At 49.8% G+C, this 18,135-nt stretch overlaps 1 protein-coding gene across 1 annotated transcript; it reads right to left on the bottom strand.

Moving 5' to 3' along the window:
- Positions 1-8,948: 8,948 nt before the first annotated feature.
- Positions 8,949-17,125, bottom strand: CLEC19A (C-type lectin domain family 19, member A). The gene is made up of 5 exons (XM_014936283.1): positions 16,945-17,125; positions 11,731-11,896; positions 11,139-11,232; positions 10,222-10,354; positions 8,949-9,457 (listed from the first exon to the last, which is right to left on the bottom strand). The coding sequence occupies exons 1-5, from the start codon at positions 17,033-17,035 to the stop codon at positions 9,378-9,380; spliced, it is 564 nt and encodes a 187-aa protein (XP_014791769.1). The 5' UTR covers positions 17,036-17,125; the 3' UTR covers positions 8,949-9,377.
- Positions 17,126-18,135: the final 1,010 nt, after the last annotated feature.

Raw genomic sequence — 18,135 nt, 5'->3', positions numbered from 1 at the left:
AGGACCTATTATTTTCAGCAGGTTTCATCAGATCTGCACTAATAGGCATAGGATCAGGGGAAAGAGAAAAAAAAAAAAAAGCTGAGCTCAGTGTGCAAAACTAATCTAATCAGGGGATGTCTCGGTCTCCCAGCGGAGCCGAGCCACACACAAATAGTTGCTTATCCAAGGAGCCGATCCCAGGACCTGCCTGGTCCCCAAATCCCCATAAACAGATTACCCCCAAACCTGTAAATATACTTGCTGCTGCCAAAAACCTTATTGACTATACGGCGCTTTTTTTGCTATAAGCCAATCTCAGCAGAGCATGGAGAGCTCATCCTTCAGCTCAGCCAGCTAATCAGGCTAACGAGGCGATACACACCTCGACTTCCTATAGTATATAATCAGCCTGAAATTAGGTTTTAGTGTAAATCTTACCAAATAAATTGCTTGAAACTTCAAGATGATGTAATTGAGCTCTTCAGCAGAAGAAATGTCCATGGATGAGGTCTTAGTGCTGGTTACTCTACACAAGGTGGGAGAAAGGAAGAGCGAGGTATGGGACATGCAGAGGATATGTGTGTTTGTACATAAAATGGCTATGATCTAATAGTAATGCAATACATAAATATATGTGTGTACTTACACATGAATAAACATGCATATATAATGAATATATATGTACGTGTATATGGTTAAATGTTTTCACCAGGATTGCTGGAGGCAGAGCATTTGCAGGATGCTCCAGAGAAGTCAAGTTTGGGAAAACTAACAAATGGAAAATAGGAGGAACATAATCCTCATTCAACTTGCATTTGGTACCCCTACATTAATGTCTGCTAGTCTAGGAAGGTGTTGTTTAAAGTCACACTTCAGGTGGTTTTTTTGGAGGCAGGAGCTCCACAAATGTACAGGAAAATATATTTCCACTTGTAAATGGATGTACAGTTATAAAACAAGCACACTGCCTCCGTCTGAGGTGGGGTTCAGACAGCTCAGACGGTGCATTTGGCCTCTTCCAAAAATAAACTCGACTCTGTTCACCTCCCTTAGGACTCTGAGTTTCCCCTCGTAGGGTGTGTCTCTCATGGAATCACAGAATTGTCAGAGTTGGAAGGGACCTCTAGAGATCATCCAGTCCAACTCCCCTGCCAAAGCAGGATCGCCTAGAGCACACCACTCACAAGGGTTCATTTTCTCCAACAGCTTAACGAGATCTGTGGGAAAGACAAAGAGCAGGGCTTTGGCACATGCTGCCCTGGCAGCCCAGGTGCAGGGGTGATGGTTGCTCTCTCCCTGAGCTGCAACTCTGTGACCATTCTGCACATGAAAAATAGCCACCCCCGGCCCCATCCTCTTCTGCTTCTCCTTTGCAAGACATGCCATCTGGAGAGGGATGCCCTTCCTCTGCTTATGAGAAGAATTTCAACAAATTTCTAATAAGGAAAAAGTGTTAAGCATGTTGTATCTAAAAATGCCCATAAAGAAGCAATATAACCTTTAAAAATACATAGATACTAAATACGTTGCACTAGGGTGCAGCCATTTGGCATATGCCATTAATTGTGTAGGTTCCCTTAGCGAGCGCAGACAGGACCGCTGCCACTGCTGGAAAATTCAGACATAACCCCCAAATGCCATATTAATAATGAGATCTTTCAGAGGAGGATCCATGACTCATACAAGAAGAAAAATGGGTCATTCACTGCACCAAGCCATCTGAACAAAACAGCAGCTTTTTTTGGGTTTGCTCGGTTTAAACCAGAAAAATGGAGACAGCAATGCAAGAGAGGATGTGGTGGCTGTAGCTGCCAGATAATATGAGCAGAGGGAGTCAGCTCTGGCATTATAAAGTTAAAAACCTCACCCTGACAGGCATTTTGTGCCACGTATGGTTGTATGCTAAAACCAAGACCGGAAGATACTGCAAGCATCCTTCAACACTGCCTCACCCCGCTCCACCCAAAGCCACCAACTCACTGTCCTTCCCCAAAAGTGACATCCAAGAGGTTCCCTGTGTTGAAGGAACCAAACCCACCAGCGCCAGGATGCTTTGGCGCCCCGATGGCTGTTGCCCCAACAGCTGTCCCCGCAAGGGACAACCCTGCAGATGCAGGGAGCACCTGGGGGCCAGGATAACTTGCAATGAAGGATTAATTTAGCGTAGATATAGAATACACCCCAAAATATCAAATCCAAGCACAGATTTTTGGTGTGCTGCCTACATTACCACCAGAGCGGGAGCCTCTCCGTGTTACCTGTGTGGTTATGGGGCACAAGGTAATAAATAATGCTGAAATCCCAATCAGGCCAGGCATGCACAGGAGATCGGAGGGATAGCATGCAAAGTGACATGCAGCATCCCTGGACAGCTACAGCAGGTCACTTGATAGAGTCAATGCAGAAAAAAGGGCAGGTTACTAAGCTGGCATTTAAGAATTCATTACAGCTGTTAATCTCATTGCTATTACCAAATTATAGTCGCTTTCACAGCCCAGCTAAATCCAGAGTAACTATCCATATTAGATGAATACATTCATCATTTGCATTCAGCTTTTACTTTGTACCATGATTTCGTGTGATGCTTTGGAGATTAATAAAGGCCACGGCCTATTCCTGCGAGTGCTTGTCTTCCACACTGATGAAATACCACATTTAATTGCTTTAACCCTCACTTCTGCCATTTCCTTCCCCCCCTCTCTGCCTGTGACCTTCACGTTTGGTGGCTGCTGGGTGCAATCCATGGAGAAGGTTGGCTGTGATGGAGGAGATGAGGTCCAGCATCCCCCGTGCTCCACACAGGCACCAGTAGCAGGACGGATAAGCAGACCGGACCTGTGAAGGTGTTACATCCTCAAGCAGACAAGCTGCACAAAACAACTTACATCTGCAGACCCGCCATGATGTCCTGCCTCCTAATTTAATTCTCTCAACAAGGGAAAAGAGGAATTAGGAGCAAGTGGATTTTTGCTGTTAAACTTGACAACAAACGCCAAGCTCTTAAACCACCGCTGGATTGTGGGTCAATTGACTTTCAGGAACCCATGGCCATTGAGTCTAAACATCATCCAAATCAAATTAATGCTGTCTTCAGTACATAAAAAAAAGAACCCTTCTCTATCATCTTCTAAGAGCCACTTCTGAAAATTCAAGCCACCCTGCAGCACCGTCCTTTCTAGGTGCTCCACAGTGAGTGCTGGCTTTGCAATACCAAAAATTAGTAAGCATTTAATCTAAGCTGTTTTTTCCCCAAACCTCAAAGAAGGGGGTGGTCACTCCTCCAGGGGCAGGATGGCAGCCCCCCATTGCAGCCAGTGGGAGCTGCTCCTGGGGCCCCTCCAGCCCCGCTGCTCTTCCCTCCTCTCCCGATCACAAGTGGAGAAGGCAACTCCTCAAACTACCTTTGAGTTAAACCTTCTTGCCTTTCTACCCTGTGGCAGATTTCTGAGCACAGAGGATATTTTATTTGAGTCCTCTCCATGCTGAGGAGGCACAACAAGAAAGCTTCTCCTGCAAGCCTTCCCTGGTCCCATCCCCTCCTACGGTACATCTCCCGGATCCTGTGTTATCCCAAGCAACCACCCAAGTAGAGGTGGATGTCAGAGGGGATGAGCAGAGCAGGCACACACGTCCTAGGCAGGGGTTACATTACTGCAGGAGGGATGCAGTCATAACACACACCGCACTACAGCAAAGTTCCCATTCAGAAATCTCGTTAATAACAGCGCCAGTCACTCCTGTGCAGCCCCGACAAAAAATGCTCTATCAGCCCCCTGACAAAGAGCTTCACAAACGATGCAATCAACAGCCCAGCATAATTTTCAAGAAATACAAATGAGCAAATATCTAGTTGCCATGGTAACCCCGAGAGCTGGACTAGACTTTTTTTTGCAGATTAACAAATACAGCTCCGTTTTGCCCACACAGCAGGAGCATGGCACCCAGGGCCCCGCTGAGGGATGGCAGCCAGGTGCTGCTGAGGACCATCGGCTCTTGCAGCCCAAATCTGCCCAAAACCCCTCCACCCTGGCTAACCAGCTGCAGGGGATTCACACTGTGATTCGTTTCTCTCTCACGTCACCTGAGCTTCGGCTCCCTGGCCTTCAAGGCTGACCGGTTTTACGAGCAGAAACCACAGCAGGCATCGCTCTCTTGTTAAATCTGCACTTTACGGCTGATCAGCAGTATCTCTGACAGTATGTACCCAGGAATGAAAGTTTCCAGCCAAGTTACCAAGCCCCTGCAAAGCAAAAGCAGTTTATAAAAACCCCAGCCATCCTTTTGGGGCACAGCCACCTCAGAGCCCTGTGCCAAAGGGGGACAGGGCTGCTCACCCGCAGACCACCGCTCCCCATCAAGGTGGTTTTTGTGGGAAGACAGGAAATCCTTGGCCACAAAACACAAGGAGACTTTTTGGGGTACCGATAAGGAGCAATCAACAGCAAAACGGGCCCTGGTGGTGGCACAGCAGCCTCTGTGCTAAGCCAGCCCTGTCCCCGCATCCCCCCAGCTGAGGAGTCCTGGCAGCAACAAGCCTCTCCTGGAGGAAAACTGGCCCTGCTTGAAGATTCACTCAGCTTTTGCAATTAATTAAGGTGCCATCACACACCAGCAACTTGCATGGTTTATAAATCCACCTTCCCTCACTTCTCTGGCCCTTCTCTCCATGGCTGTCTCAGCCAGTCCCTGCCCACCCGAGTGCTGCCCCTAAATGAGGGCTCTTCACCCGTCGAGTGAGAGCCCGTCCCCACGCTGAGGAGAGAGATTTGTCTTTCTCTCAGTTCTGCAGAATCGGGTGCCAGGCATTTAGCAACAGCCAGCACACCTCTCATTTCAAACTACCCAATATTTGTAACGATAAAACACAACGGACTGGTCAATAATAATTAATGCACCTCTCCTAACCATACATATGCATCTAAGCTCATGTTTAAAACATTTATGGAGGTTATGTGATTAGCATGCTAATTATTGACAAAATTGTGAATGTGTGTTTTAGGGTTATAATCACCCAAGGTTAGTTTGGCATACAACTCTTGGCTCAAATTTGGTCCAGAAGTTATATTTTTGCTATCTTATCTCTAAGCCAGCAACTCGGATCATGTCAGACACATTGTTTTGTTTCACATCCTATTCAAGGTTAGGTACGTTCCTTGATGCCTCAACCATGTCCCAGCCAAAACTTCTTAATAAACTTTTGACTTTGTTCTTCCCACATCACGAGGGACAGCTCGGCTCAGCTGTGCCCAGGAGGAGATACATTTCCCAGCAGGTTTGTCCCCACTGGCTCCCTCCATCTCACTCATTCCCTGGCAGCAGCAGGGAGCAGCTGGTGTGAGGTGGGATGGGACCTCCCCCTGCAGAACAGGAGGAACATCTCAGTTAAACCAATATCCGCTGGGACACACACTGCACGGCGCCAAATCCTGCTTGCCTTCCTCATGCCCTGCTGCTCCGTCTCTCCCTGCAGCACAGGTTTGGGATGCACCAAAGCTGGGGCTTTAATGCTAACACCACCACATAGATCATTTATCATATGTTTTTGTGGTTTGGAGCCTTTTTTGGTGATGGACCTCACAGCCACAACCAGTAAATATCTATAATTTACTCACTGAGCTGCTGGAAGCCTATTTTTTTGGCCCTGAGATATTTTTATTCCCTGTCAAAGAGAACCACTCTGCAGCATCCTTGCCCCAGGGTGGGAGCCGCTCTGCTAGGCAGGCAATTAAAACCAAGGGAAACCAGGGTGGGGGGAAGAAGATGGACAAGAAAAAGCTCACCATTCAGCTGTGCAGGCCTTATCCTCCCAGTTATTTTTAGGGGAAAAAAATCTTACCGAATTAATAGAGGAAAGGACAGCTCTCAGCCCAGCCCATCATCATCCCCAGGAAAATCATTGCCAGACAATCCAGCAAGCTGCTGACAGCACAGCACTTGTCTTCCCAGCACCCTTCCCAGGACATCCAGCAACGTATTGCAGGAAAAAAGGAATAGTAATAGTAGGGGAAAAAGAAGGAATCAAAAGACACCCAAGGTGCCGGCAGGCTCATCTCTCCTGCCTGCCATGCCAGCGCCACTCTGCCCAGGGCTGGGGGCAATGTTTTCTCAGACCAAGAAATGAGTTATCAGAGGGTAGGGGCATTTGTCACCAAGAAACACTTATTTTTGTTCACTCCCAGACTACATCACACACTGTTCACGCTTACCCGACTTTCACGTGTTACAATGGAAGATGTTCAGCTCCTAAAAATCTCAGAGACATAAAAGGATCTTCCACACCAGTCGCTTGCAAGGGGTGTGCAGGAGAGGTGTGGGAGTCCTGCTGCTGCCAGGTTTCCCACTGCCTCCACCATACGGCAAGGCAGGACGAAGAACTTCAAGGTAACAGGGGAGTTAAGGGTTATGGGACAACAAGTACAGAAAAATAAAATAAAAAACTTCAGCTTGAAGCGCTGTAGCTCCTCCTGGCCACCCAAAGCCCGGGACCCTCTGTGCCAAGGAAAAGGGCACGTCCAATCTTCCACCAAACACTGACCTTGCCAGATCCACTGAAAGTTCATTAGGGAGGTGAAAACGCCTGTTGTTTTCTGAATTTTATTTGATTACTGTGAAACAGAAGACACTAGCAAGGAGAGAAGGTTGTTTTTTAAGTAAGGATCCTGGAGCCTGGGGAGAAAGCTGAGGGGATTTCAAAACAAAGCCACTGTTAAGTTTGGTCCCGACTTCTAGGTCACGTATGTTCAGTTCTTTTTACCTGGAAATGAAGATGTTAATTGGAGCTGACAGCTTTCATAGGTTTCCCCATTAGCAATATTTTTAGTCACAGTAGGGCCCAAGTCTTCAAACGCTTTCCCAAGGGAAGGATTTAACCTTTCTTTTGAAGCATCTCATGCCACTTGCAGGAAAAAAAAAAGAGAGGTTTTTGCTCGAGGCCTGCTGAGCCCCAGCCATGAGGAATCCCGGCTCCTCTGAGCAGGGGACACGGGAGGAGCAGGGAAAAGAAACTGAGGAGAGGCAACCTGTATCCCAGAGCAGAGCTTGTGACTGTGCGGCAGCATCGCCCAGCGGGGCACCCACCCTCCAGCCCCCCGACCCTCCCCGTCTGGGTGATGGGCTCTGGGCACAGCCAAGCCCAAGGATGATCTCCAAGGTGTGCTGGCTCCTGTCCCCCATGGTGCAGTTGATCTCCAGCATGGTGACGGGACCACACCACAGGAGCCAGACACATGTCCCATGCCACGCAGCTGCCCAACGCTACTGTCCTTGTGCCAGCAGCAAGCACAGGACCCATCCATGGATGGCTTCTAGGGCAGGAATTAAAATGGTTCCAAAAGCTCTTTTTCTGCCACAGATCAGATCCTACACATCAACATTTTCTTAGCTTGTTGGATATAAGAACTTTTTTTATTTTAATAGCTGGTTTCTTTGCATAGGGTTACCATCTGTATGTAATTTCTTGTTTTCAGATGAAGCAAAAGCCTCAAGAATCCCCATTCAACACTGTCTCTTGCCCAGGACTGAAAATTATGCAACTTGCTTAGTTTCCATGTAAGTACGAATAGTGTATATTAATAAAAAATTCATTTAAAATAATATATTCTGATGTATATGAATTATTCATTTTTATATATCAAAAATATTTCTATATAAATACACAATCAAAGATTTTCTTATTGTAGAAGCCTGCTCCAACACACCTGTTCCACTTACAACACCACTGTTACCCCTACCACCAACTTTTGCAGTTTCTCTCCAACTGGAAATGTATTTTAGCTGAAAGCAGTGCTGACACATGAGGAAGTGGTTAGACGCTCCCAGGGGAGCCTCAGTTATTTACCTCATTGTATCCAGTGTAATTGCTCTGGAAAGTCTTCGTTCTGAAATTTTATGTCTCTAAGATGGTGACATCAACAGAGACCAGACAATTTTATGAGGATGCTTTTACTCATCTTTGCAGGCAGCAGCTGAGACAGAGCAGCCCAGGGCTGTCCTGGCTGCTTTGGTGACATGAGATCCGAGGGCTTTGCCAGAGCAGGGACAAAAGGGACACATTGCTCCCGAGAGAGGACAAGGGGCCAGATGGGGAGGCAGCCCCCTCCGTGCAAGGATTCTTGCAAAGCCACCTGGATGCCACAGGGCTGTGCAGGACTGGGCAAGGGGCAGGGGGGTCACTCTGCAGGGAGCACGGGATATATTGCATTTGGCTTGGTCCAGCAGTGCCCTTGCAGCTGTGACCCCTGAAGGAGAAACATGTTTTTGCCCAGATAGCGCTGCCCTTCCCTTGGGCACTGGCACAACCACAGCCCCACTTGCACCCAGGTCCCACAACTTCCTCCACATAGAAGGAGGATCCTGTTTCCCACTGAGCATCCCCAACAGGGCACCCAGGGGCTGCCACAACAACACACACCTCCCCAAAAATTATTTATCTGGTAGATAAAAGTACCTCTGTGGTACCAGCATGGAACAGGAGGACATCAGCAACGACTGCAGGAAAGAGCATAGTCCTGCTAGGATACAAGAGCCTGCACCAAGAGCTGCAAGCTCTCCCCACCCAGGAGAGGTTTGTGAAGGTGGGCAGACCCTCAGCTGGTGTGCATCAGCCCTTTACCCACCTTCCTTCTAACTCCCTCAGCCCAAAGCAGCCAGGGCCAAACCCTGCTCACCTGTGGATGCTGCAAAGCCATGGGGCACCAAGTGGCCCCATACACCCCATGCACGATGCATGTGGCTGACAAGGGACAAGTGAACAGCGGGGTGCACACACAGGCTGCCCCAGGGACCCCAACAGACAGACAGCATCAACAAAATAAACTTTCCCAGGACCCTCTTCCCCCAGCACACCTTCCTAATACCGAGCAGATTGGGGTAAAAACAGCTCCTTTCACACAAGACCCCACGTCCCTGGGGAGTCACTGCTACTAGAGCACTAGAAAGATGGAGGACCACATACTGTTTGTCTTTTATTGTAGCAGAGAGAAGAATAACAGACACAAGAGGTATTTTGCATAACTTAACAGAACATAACATGTCTCCACTCTTCATGGATCAGTGGGCAAAATCATTTCCTACACACGGCTATTTTTTTGTGCTAACGGTTTGGTGTATTGATAAAATCATGGGTTTCCTCTAATAAGCTGTAACAGTTGATTTGAAATCCAAAGCCCAGGCTTGGGGGGCTCCTTTGATGTTTAACACAGCTCTCATGGCCCGTGGGGAGGGTGAGTGCTGGGTTCCTGCAGCGCTCCCGGGAGGGATTTTCACAGCCAAGGTCTGGCTGGGGATGCCGAACAGCTCCATGGCTCTCCCTGCCCGTACCACATCCCGGCTGCTCTTCCCTGGCACAGCTGGAGAGGTGACCCAAAACGAGGGGGAAGCGGGCAGCACCGGCAGCCTCAGTCCAGGGCCAGCGAGGGGATCTTGCAGACAAAAGGGAAGGATCTGCCACAGGCGTTGTCGTTCCAAGAGCGCAGTGCTATGTCCCGAAAAAACAAGGCATTAGCCAAAAAAGGCATGAGGAGGTAAATATGCAGCACCCTCAGGACTGGGACCTCCTGCTGTTGCAGGAGGCTTTTCCTGGATGTGCTCCCATTTAGATTGCTCCCAGCCATGCCCCCATCCAGCATCCTCATCCCCATCCTGGGGATGCTGATGGGAGCACCTGGCCCTGGCTCGAACACTGGAGCAGGAAGGCAGCTACAAATGCAGCCCTGTACCACACAAAATATCTCCAGGTCGCAGGTGGATGGGGTGTTTAGGTGTGACCACAAGATCTGGATACATCTGACTAGTCTCACTGGCAATGAGGATATGAGGTGAGCACAAGCAGTGTCTTCCCCACTTCAGCGAGATGCCCCTGGACAAAGTGAGGGAGGGAAAACTGGCAAACCAAGGGGGTGTTTCCATGGGCTGCACATGTTGGGGGAAATCAGAAAGTTTGACTTTTGGCTAAATTCAGTAATTCTTCAAAGTGGGTAGTGCTCCCCTCCTGCAACTGCTATGGGAGAGGGAGATGGGCTGGGAGCAGAGGGAAAGTGAGTGTGTGTGTGTGTATGTACACAGTGAAAGAGAAAACACATCCCTTCTCTGCAAAGGAAAAAGAAAATAATAATAAAAAATTAAAATGCAAATCCCCAGCCTGCCAGCAACCTCTTTAGAAAAGCACAAGCTACAGTGGATTGAATTTATTGACATGCAAATAAGAGTTAAGGTGCCCTGGCGGCCTGGCACGGCACTCACCGCTGCTGTGCCTGTACCAGATCTGCACACAGTCCTCCTCCTCCGGGATGGAGTGGATCCCATCGTCAGGCTGGCTGCCGTCCCAGTAGTGGTAGTCGTAGGAGGAGCCGTCTGTCCACTCAAAGTGACCCTCCTGGAGTGGGACGAGCAGAGAACAGCAACGATTGCAGAGCTGCGTTTGCAGATCCCATGCAGATCCTGTCCCCGTCCCCATCCCTGGTGCCACACAGCCCGGGGACACAGGACTGAGATGAGGATGACCCGGGGACACAGGGCTGAGACTGTCACCACTCAGCAAAGGCCAAACAGCCCGTTTGAGTTGTACAGCTGAAAACTTACCCTGGAAAGCCCCAGCATTCGCAGCATTCGCACCGGGGGAAGCCCAGAAATTAAACTCATATATTTTTTACCACACCCACCCAATTCTATGTTCCTTTTTCTTTTCCATTCCTTTCCCAATATCTACAAAAAAATTTGCTGGCATGAGACTGTTCTCCTGACAGTCTCAATTTTTCTGTTACATATTAGACTATATATTTCCAATGTGTCAGCTTTGAAAAGTCGCAGAGTATCACAAGAAAGCAATGAAACTTGGTGATTTTTGAAACTGGAGATGGTTTCAGTTTATTGGCTCTTCTTGGACCAGCAGTACAATACCCTTTCTACTAATCAATTAATAAAATATGATGTGAAAAATTAATAATTATTCATCTATTCATTCTAGTAACACTTTTGAAAGCAGACTGGAGAGGATGAAATGACGACTTTGCCTCTTGCGCTGCACAACAGACCCTACGCCACCACTCGATTAATGGGGCTATAGGGTGAAGAAGAAAACCAAGTGGCTTTCCAGGGGGAAAACACAGGGAAGTGAATTTTTAAAAGCGATTTCCTGCGTGATTTCGGGGAGCTCTCACCTGCCGCAGGTCATTGAGCCCCGTCCAGATGTCGGTGGGGATGCCCGGCACACGGCTGTTCACTAGGTCGTACACAAAGACGTTTTCTTCCCAGCTGGCAAAACAGAGCAATACGGAGTCGCTGAGGGGGTATGGCAGGCAAATGGTCAGGCATGTCCCTCAGGAGTCACCCTGTGGCATGGCCAAATGGGTCCCCCTCTTCTAATTGCTGTTGATTGCTTTCCCAGGTCTGTGCAAGAGGGACGTAGTGTAGGCGGGAGGTGTGTGGTGTAGAGCTGAGGGAGAGGGAGCAGGGGAAAAAGCCTGTGTAATCACATTATATTTCTAACCCTTTTTCAAGAGTAAAAAATGCAGTTTTGGGGAACTTTGGGAATGCTACATCAGTTTTCCTGCCAAAAAAGGCAAGTTTTATATTGCCTTTGTGTGCCCAGTGCATCAGACCTGCTGTGGTTGCTGCCGCAGAGGGATGTTTAGGCTGGGACAGAAACCTGCACCTGGCACAGAGGCTGCACTGTGGGAATGGGACTTGGTCCCCATCTTCCTTCTTCCCCAGGCTGTGCCAGGGTGGGACGACAGTATCTGTGCTCCTCACCTGTGGATGGAGGCCAGCTTGGCTGATCTGATGCCAATGGAGAACTCGGCGCAATAGAGGTCAGCTTCAGCCCAGGTTTTGTTGATGGGGAAGTACCGGTAGCAATGGCCTTCATACTCCGTCCAGAAGAGAGGGCAGGAGTAGGCATGGACGGGCTCGGGCATGGCTGGGGGCAGAGCAGAGGACATCCAGCACTGAGGACGAAGTGACACAGCCAAGATGGCAGTGCCCAGCCCTGTTTCCCCCCTCAACCAGGCGAATAATCACCAAACACTTGCATGGAAAAAACAGCTGCTGCAGAAACCATGCAAAAGTTTGCAAAGGCCAGTTTTGCAAAAGTCAAAATAAATTTAGCAAAAACCACGGGTTTCTTGGGTTTAGCATCTGTCTAAATCAGGAGGGACATGTCAAGCCAGTTTGACATCATTTTAGGAAGATGGTGCTTAAAATAAAGGCGCTGACTTGTGCTATACCAGGGGAGCTGAGATAAGGGCTCCTCTCGCCCCTGTCAGGCACTGCCAGAGCCACTACATTGGGACAGGAGGTGACAGCCAGGGGCTGTAGGGTCAGGGCCACTCTCTGCCCTTTTGCCCCCACCTCCTCCCTCCGAGCAAACCCCCTCGCTGTCCCCCCTGTCCCCAGGCCTGGATGTGGCCGTGCACGTTCGCACACGTTGGATTTTGGCCCCATAAATGGCCGGCCGAGGCCTGTGCCGCCGGCTGTGGTGCCAGCCTATCTGCCTCCCGACGCCAGATAAGAGCTGGGGCCCCAGGGCTGCTCCTCTTCCCTCGCCACTTTTCAGCACAGCGGGGAAGTTACCCCGAAAGAGGCCATTTTGGGGGTAGGATGCATTTCTGGAGCCTTCGCAGTCATCGCTGTGTAAACACCGCAGCAGCGTTAACCCTTCCCTCCAACCTCATCCACGTCACACTCCCCCCATCACACGTGGGGAGGATGCAGCACGTATGCACCATACACCACACAACACAACCACGCATACAACCCCCAAATCTTGTGGTACATACACTTAACTCTCTTAGTCACTGGGTTTTGAGCCTTAGTGAATTGTCAACTCGCCCAGAAACAGTTCCCACATCCCTGTGGGGTCCTGCCAGAGCAAGTGGGGAGGTGGGCAGGGCAGGGAGAGCAGGGGGTTGTGGCAGACATCAGATGCCATGAAGCTATCCAAGCAGGTAAGAGGCTCAAGGCCAGAGGAGGTCAGGGTGGTCCCTGACCCATGGTCTCCGGTATCAAGGGGCTGGGGGGGAACAGCTTTCCCCGAGGGTGACAAAACCTCGCGGGACATGGGAGGCAGCAAGGGCAGCACCACCGTGGGGAAAAGGAGAGGTGAAGTGAATTCCAAACAGATTCGGGAGCGTTTGTGGAGCCTAATCCTTCCCTGCCCCAGCAACTTGGGGTGACAATTTTGTATTTCATCAGCTCTTTCCACATACGGATCTCTGAGAGTTTTGCAAACACTGGCCAGTCAGCCTCCAGGTCCCTCCTGTCACACACCCCTCACAGGGAACGAGAGCAACAGCTTTACAGGAGGGTGACCAAACCACAGCCAGCTCAGTGGCAATGCAGGGTTCAGCTCTCTGTTTCATACCCAGCCATCCTTACGTTGGGAAAAACTTCAGAATAGCCTTAAAAAAATTGCAAATTGTTGCTATTGTAGCAATTGTAGCAGAAGGACCAGGAATACAGAAAGCTGATGGGCTTTCCTGCTAGCCAAGCCCTTCTCCCTGCGTGGCACCAGCCCTGTCCCCAACAAAAGCGAAGCAGAGCAAGGGCAGAGAGTCAAACCCATGGGACAAGGCTTCGACTTCACCACCAGGTCGCAGATCTGGTATGTGCCCCCCCATTCAGGACAGGACTGGGATCTGGTTTCAGCTCACGCTGACTCCAGGTTGTTGCTCCCTCCAGCCAAGGGCACCCCAGGGGTTTGGGGCAGATGGGCACTGGTGGCTTCCCCAGCAACTGGGATTTTATTATAGAAGCTGTGAAGCACCTTAACAAACTCTTCACCTCTAGCTGCATGGTGGCAAAATTCACAGGACTAACCCAGCAGCATCCCCAGCAAATGGGCCCCTTCGTTCCTGAGTGCTAATTGCAGCAGGCGTCCCAGTGCCCTGTCTCCAAGCCATGTCTGCCGGCGCCCCGATCGCCCAGGAAAATCACCCTGGTTTTGTCCAGAGCAGCCAAAACCAAGTCAGAGATGGAGACAGTCCTTCTTTGTTATTCCATACTGCTTCCCATTAGGTAGCATTAATTTGATGAGCTTCAGCGAACCAGAGGTGCCTGAAGGAATTTAAGGTTAAGCATACCAAAAAGGAAAATATGGGAGGTCAGCGTTTAATTAGCATCTTTTCTGTTAGGTCAGGATCAGAGGCTTGGCAGTCCCTTTGGAGAAGAACTCTTGCTCCCAGTTTTACATGCAGGAACAACTGGGGGTGCTGCTTTTATCTGAGGTCTTTGTGGGCTATTTTTAGCAGAAAGGCTATAAGAAATTGGATGTATGTTTGTAAGTATATGAGCTCACTCATAGCCCTATAGGAGAACCTCATAACCCAAGCCAGCAGCTGCTGATGGTATTTTGATCTAAAAAGGGTCAAGGGAAGTATTTTGGGGTTATTGAGACCAGATCCTCACTTTTAAGCACCCTGGCAAAACATCACCCCCCACTGCATCAGCTTCTCTGCACAGGGCAGAGGCAGCACAGCCACTGCCCACGGGACAGGGACTCCTGCCAACCCCAAGTTATGTCATCTGTTTGTCCCCAAATACCTGGTCAAAAATTATGGCAAGAATCCTTCCTCTTTTTGCTTATTTACAGTGCAGGAGTTATAAGGTCAGGGCTATGTTTTAACACAGCACCAGCAAAATAAATGTCCAGATTTGGTTGACAATAAAATTTGTATCAGGCAGATGTTACTAACTCAGAAAAGCTGGAAAACAAGAATTTTGAGTCAGAAAAAATTTTGCACTGCCTGGATTTGTTTCTGTGCCAACAAAACTGGTGCCTTTTTATTTATGTACTAGCTGAGACCTACTGCAGAACCTCCAGGAAAATCACTTGTCAAAATCTTGCAGAAGCTGGCACTAATCTGCCAAAAGTTTCACTTCCCCAAGTGGCCACTTTCCAACTGGGAATAATTAACTGAGAAAACCCCAGCCAGTTCCATGAGGTTTTTTTTTTTTTATTCCAGGATGCTACTGCCCACGGACTCAGGCGGTGAAGAGCAAGTTTTTTCCTGACCAGCTTCATCCCAAGGTGCAATGATGCCTCACCTCCAGCAACACGCAGATTTGAGGTACAAAGTTTGGGCTAGGGCAAGGTTGGAAAGAGGTGCCCGTGCAAGGAAGACTCCTGCGGGAACTGCAGTTCCACCAAAGGGCTTTGGACAGCAGATCAGATCAGGTCAGCGCTGGTAACAGATGCTCTTCTTGCTGCAGAGCATTGAAGAGCTCCATTTCATCAACAGCTGATGACTCACCAAAAAGCTTAGAGACATTAGGAGACACCTCACTGAAAGGCATAGTCTTGAAAGACCCCTCCTTGGCATATCCATAAGCTAATGCTGCTGTCTGACCTGAAAAAGTAAGTGAACCTCTTCAGCTCTTGGCAAGCAGCAGGGTTTGGAGGGTGTCCATCAATGCCCAAGAGGTTTGTCTGAAGTTGATGCCAATGGAGAAGAGCCGAGGAGATCCCCAGCATGTGCAAAGCTGGGTTCTTCCCAGGGCAGAGCTGCCAGCAGAGCCACTCCGCTGGTATCAGAGGGCTGTGATGCCAGGAGTGAGGGCTGGTAAGTGTTCCCCAGCCAGCAGTCAGGACTGGGGCTCAGGACAAGCATCCTGGTGCTCAACAACATAGAGTCACCTCTTACCAGCTTGGGGCAATGAGAAAGATCAGAGCAGCATGCCTTTACCCTGCCTCAGATCACCCATGGCTTTAAAAGCATGTCCTTAAGCCCTGACACCACAGTCATTACGGACAAACAATGTCACCTTCCTGTGATGTGCAATATTTGCCTTTCATTAACAGATGAAAAAGTCTCATGCTTAGCACTCACCTTCAAAAAAAGCAGAGGACCGGAGGGTTTTCAGTCTGTGTGTCTGTGGGACATATGGAGCTGGAGGGGATGGTATCCACTGGTGGACATAAAGCTCATTTAATAACTGGGCAGTATTTTACACACTCTGATGGGGTTTTTAAAGCACATTACAAACTTCCAAGTAAAATTTCAAACACCAGTTAAAGCACGTTGGAAGGGACATCCCTTCCCAAGAAGTCTTTGCTTTTCTAAGTCCTGAGACAAAAACCAACCTGATTTTGCAGCTTCAAATCTTCTGCCACATACATTTGGAGTTGTGAGGCTACGGCAGACGCCAGCAGCAGCCCTCCTGCAGCCGGCACTAACAGATAGGAGTTATCTTGCAGGGTTTTTTTTTTCCTCCTTAATTAGTTTTGGCGAAGCTCCCACAGAGTAGGTGTCTGGCAGGAAAGCTGGGCTTGGACCCTTTTTCTCATGAACTCACTGAACAGGAGGAGCCGTGAAAAGCAGTGAAAGGAGTCTCTTTCTGCTTACATTCCCATACAAATCAGAGCAGCGACTCCTTCTCGCACCAGCCCCATGAAAAAGTTTGCAAGGACTTAAGTGACATAAAGCAGCCGCCATCACCAACAGCTCAGAAGATAAAAGGGAGAGGGAGGGGAATAAAGGGGAATCACTAACTTGTGGCCACTTTTCACATGCAGTATGAATAAATAAATGGGGGGCCACCGTGGCCCCCCCGCCTCCCGCCTGTCCTGCCAGGCTGTGTGGCTGCAGTGCTCCACAGCTCAAGCGTGTGCCTCTGGGCACTTATTTCTGCCCCCTGCCCCTGCCATCCACACCGGACCCACCGGAGGGATGGCTGAAGGTCCACGGCATGGTGCCACAATGAAAGGTCAGCCTTACACACAGAAACAAAGCCAGAGCAGAGACAGCTTCAACATCCCGGGAGAGAGAGACTGGGGCTGCTCTTGGCACATCCCCCCAAACGAAGAAGAGAGTTGATTTTGAGGAAAATCAGAGATTTCTGAAGCAGCCAGAGAAAGGGAAAAGCCAGCTGCTGACCCTGCAGGAGGTCCACACTCTCCTCTCCCTGCTAAAGCCCCTGCAGTTTAAGGTTACTTTTACCCCAAGTTGCAATCAAATGCTTTTCACTCACCTTGGCTGATCTTTATGTTTGTCTGGGGGAAAGCCTGGGCAGCGAACACCGCCGTGGAGAGGAGCGCACACACGTCCCAGCCGGTGCCCATCGCCAGGGAGGGAGGACGGGGCGCTCCCCCGGCTCTGCGGGCAGCCGGTGGCTGGGGTCACTGCTCGGTCCGGGACCTCCCGGCTGTGCCACGGAGGCTGCCGGCGCGGAGGTGGATATAGGCACTGTGCTGCTCCCTCCCCCAAAAGCAGCGGCTCTCCCATCCCAGCGACACACGCCTCCCCACCCCGCCGGCTGAGCCCAGGCACGCTCGTTGCATCCCACCCCAAGGGACCTGTGCCCAGACCTTTGCCCAGGGCCTGGCTCGGGGAGGGGGTGCATGTCTCCTCCCAGGGAGCCTTGTGACACAATGAAAGCTTCAAGTGAGCAGGAAAACTTATCTACCCCCTCCAGTTGCTCTCTGAGACACTATTTTGTATCCCCAATTAGCACTGCCCAACTGCCCTGTGCCAGCTGCCTTGCCCCGCAGGGATGCTGGCAGACCTTGGACCTTGGGGTGCCTGAAAAACGTGCCTCTTTTGCCTGCTGTGCAAGGGCAGCAGCCCCTCAAACATGGGGCAGTTAGCAGCTGGGAGGCAAGGGCTGTGCTGACACAGCCCCCACGGTGGCGTGGGCACCCCGGGAAGGGCACCCTGGGAAGGGCACCCCAGGAAAGGCTGGCTGCAGCTGGGGGAGCAGGTGGAGAGGGTCCCCAGGGCTGCAGGGGAGCTCTGTCTTGTTCCAGGCTTTGTGCAGCCTGTAACTGGGGTTTAACCCATTACTGCCCCATTCAGTGCTTTACCCAGGCAGAGGCAATGCTTTGACACACTAAAACAACCTGGAAGAGCCACCAGCTGTGCCAGGGGGTCCAAGGCTGTTTCAGGAACTCAGGCGATGCCCATCTGCTGGGTCCATGCAGTCCTGTAATAACAGAAAATCTTCAGCATCAGGCAGCAGTCAATATCATTAACGGTCAATATTATCTAGCACATCTCCTTCCTGTAGTCAAAATCTTTTTGGACATACACTTCAGACTTTGAAAAATATTATATAAAGTCCTTTCCCAGCTGTTGCCCTGGTAGGGAAACAGTATAGGCATAAATGCCATGATATTTTTGTGGTCCTGCTCCACTTCTAATTTATGCCTTGAATCAGCATTGA

Source organism: Calidris pugnax, unplaced genomic scaffold, assembly GCF_001431845.1.
Source record: "Calidris pugnax isolate Ruff unplaced genomic scaffold, ASM143184v1 scaffold17, whole genome shotgun sequence".
NCBI lineage: Eukaryota > Metazoa > Chordata > Aves > Charadriiformes > Scolopacidae > Calidris > Calidris pugnax.
Note: the sequence above shows the minus strand (reverse complement) of the source record. Positions and strands in the feature narration are given on the sequence as shown.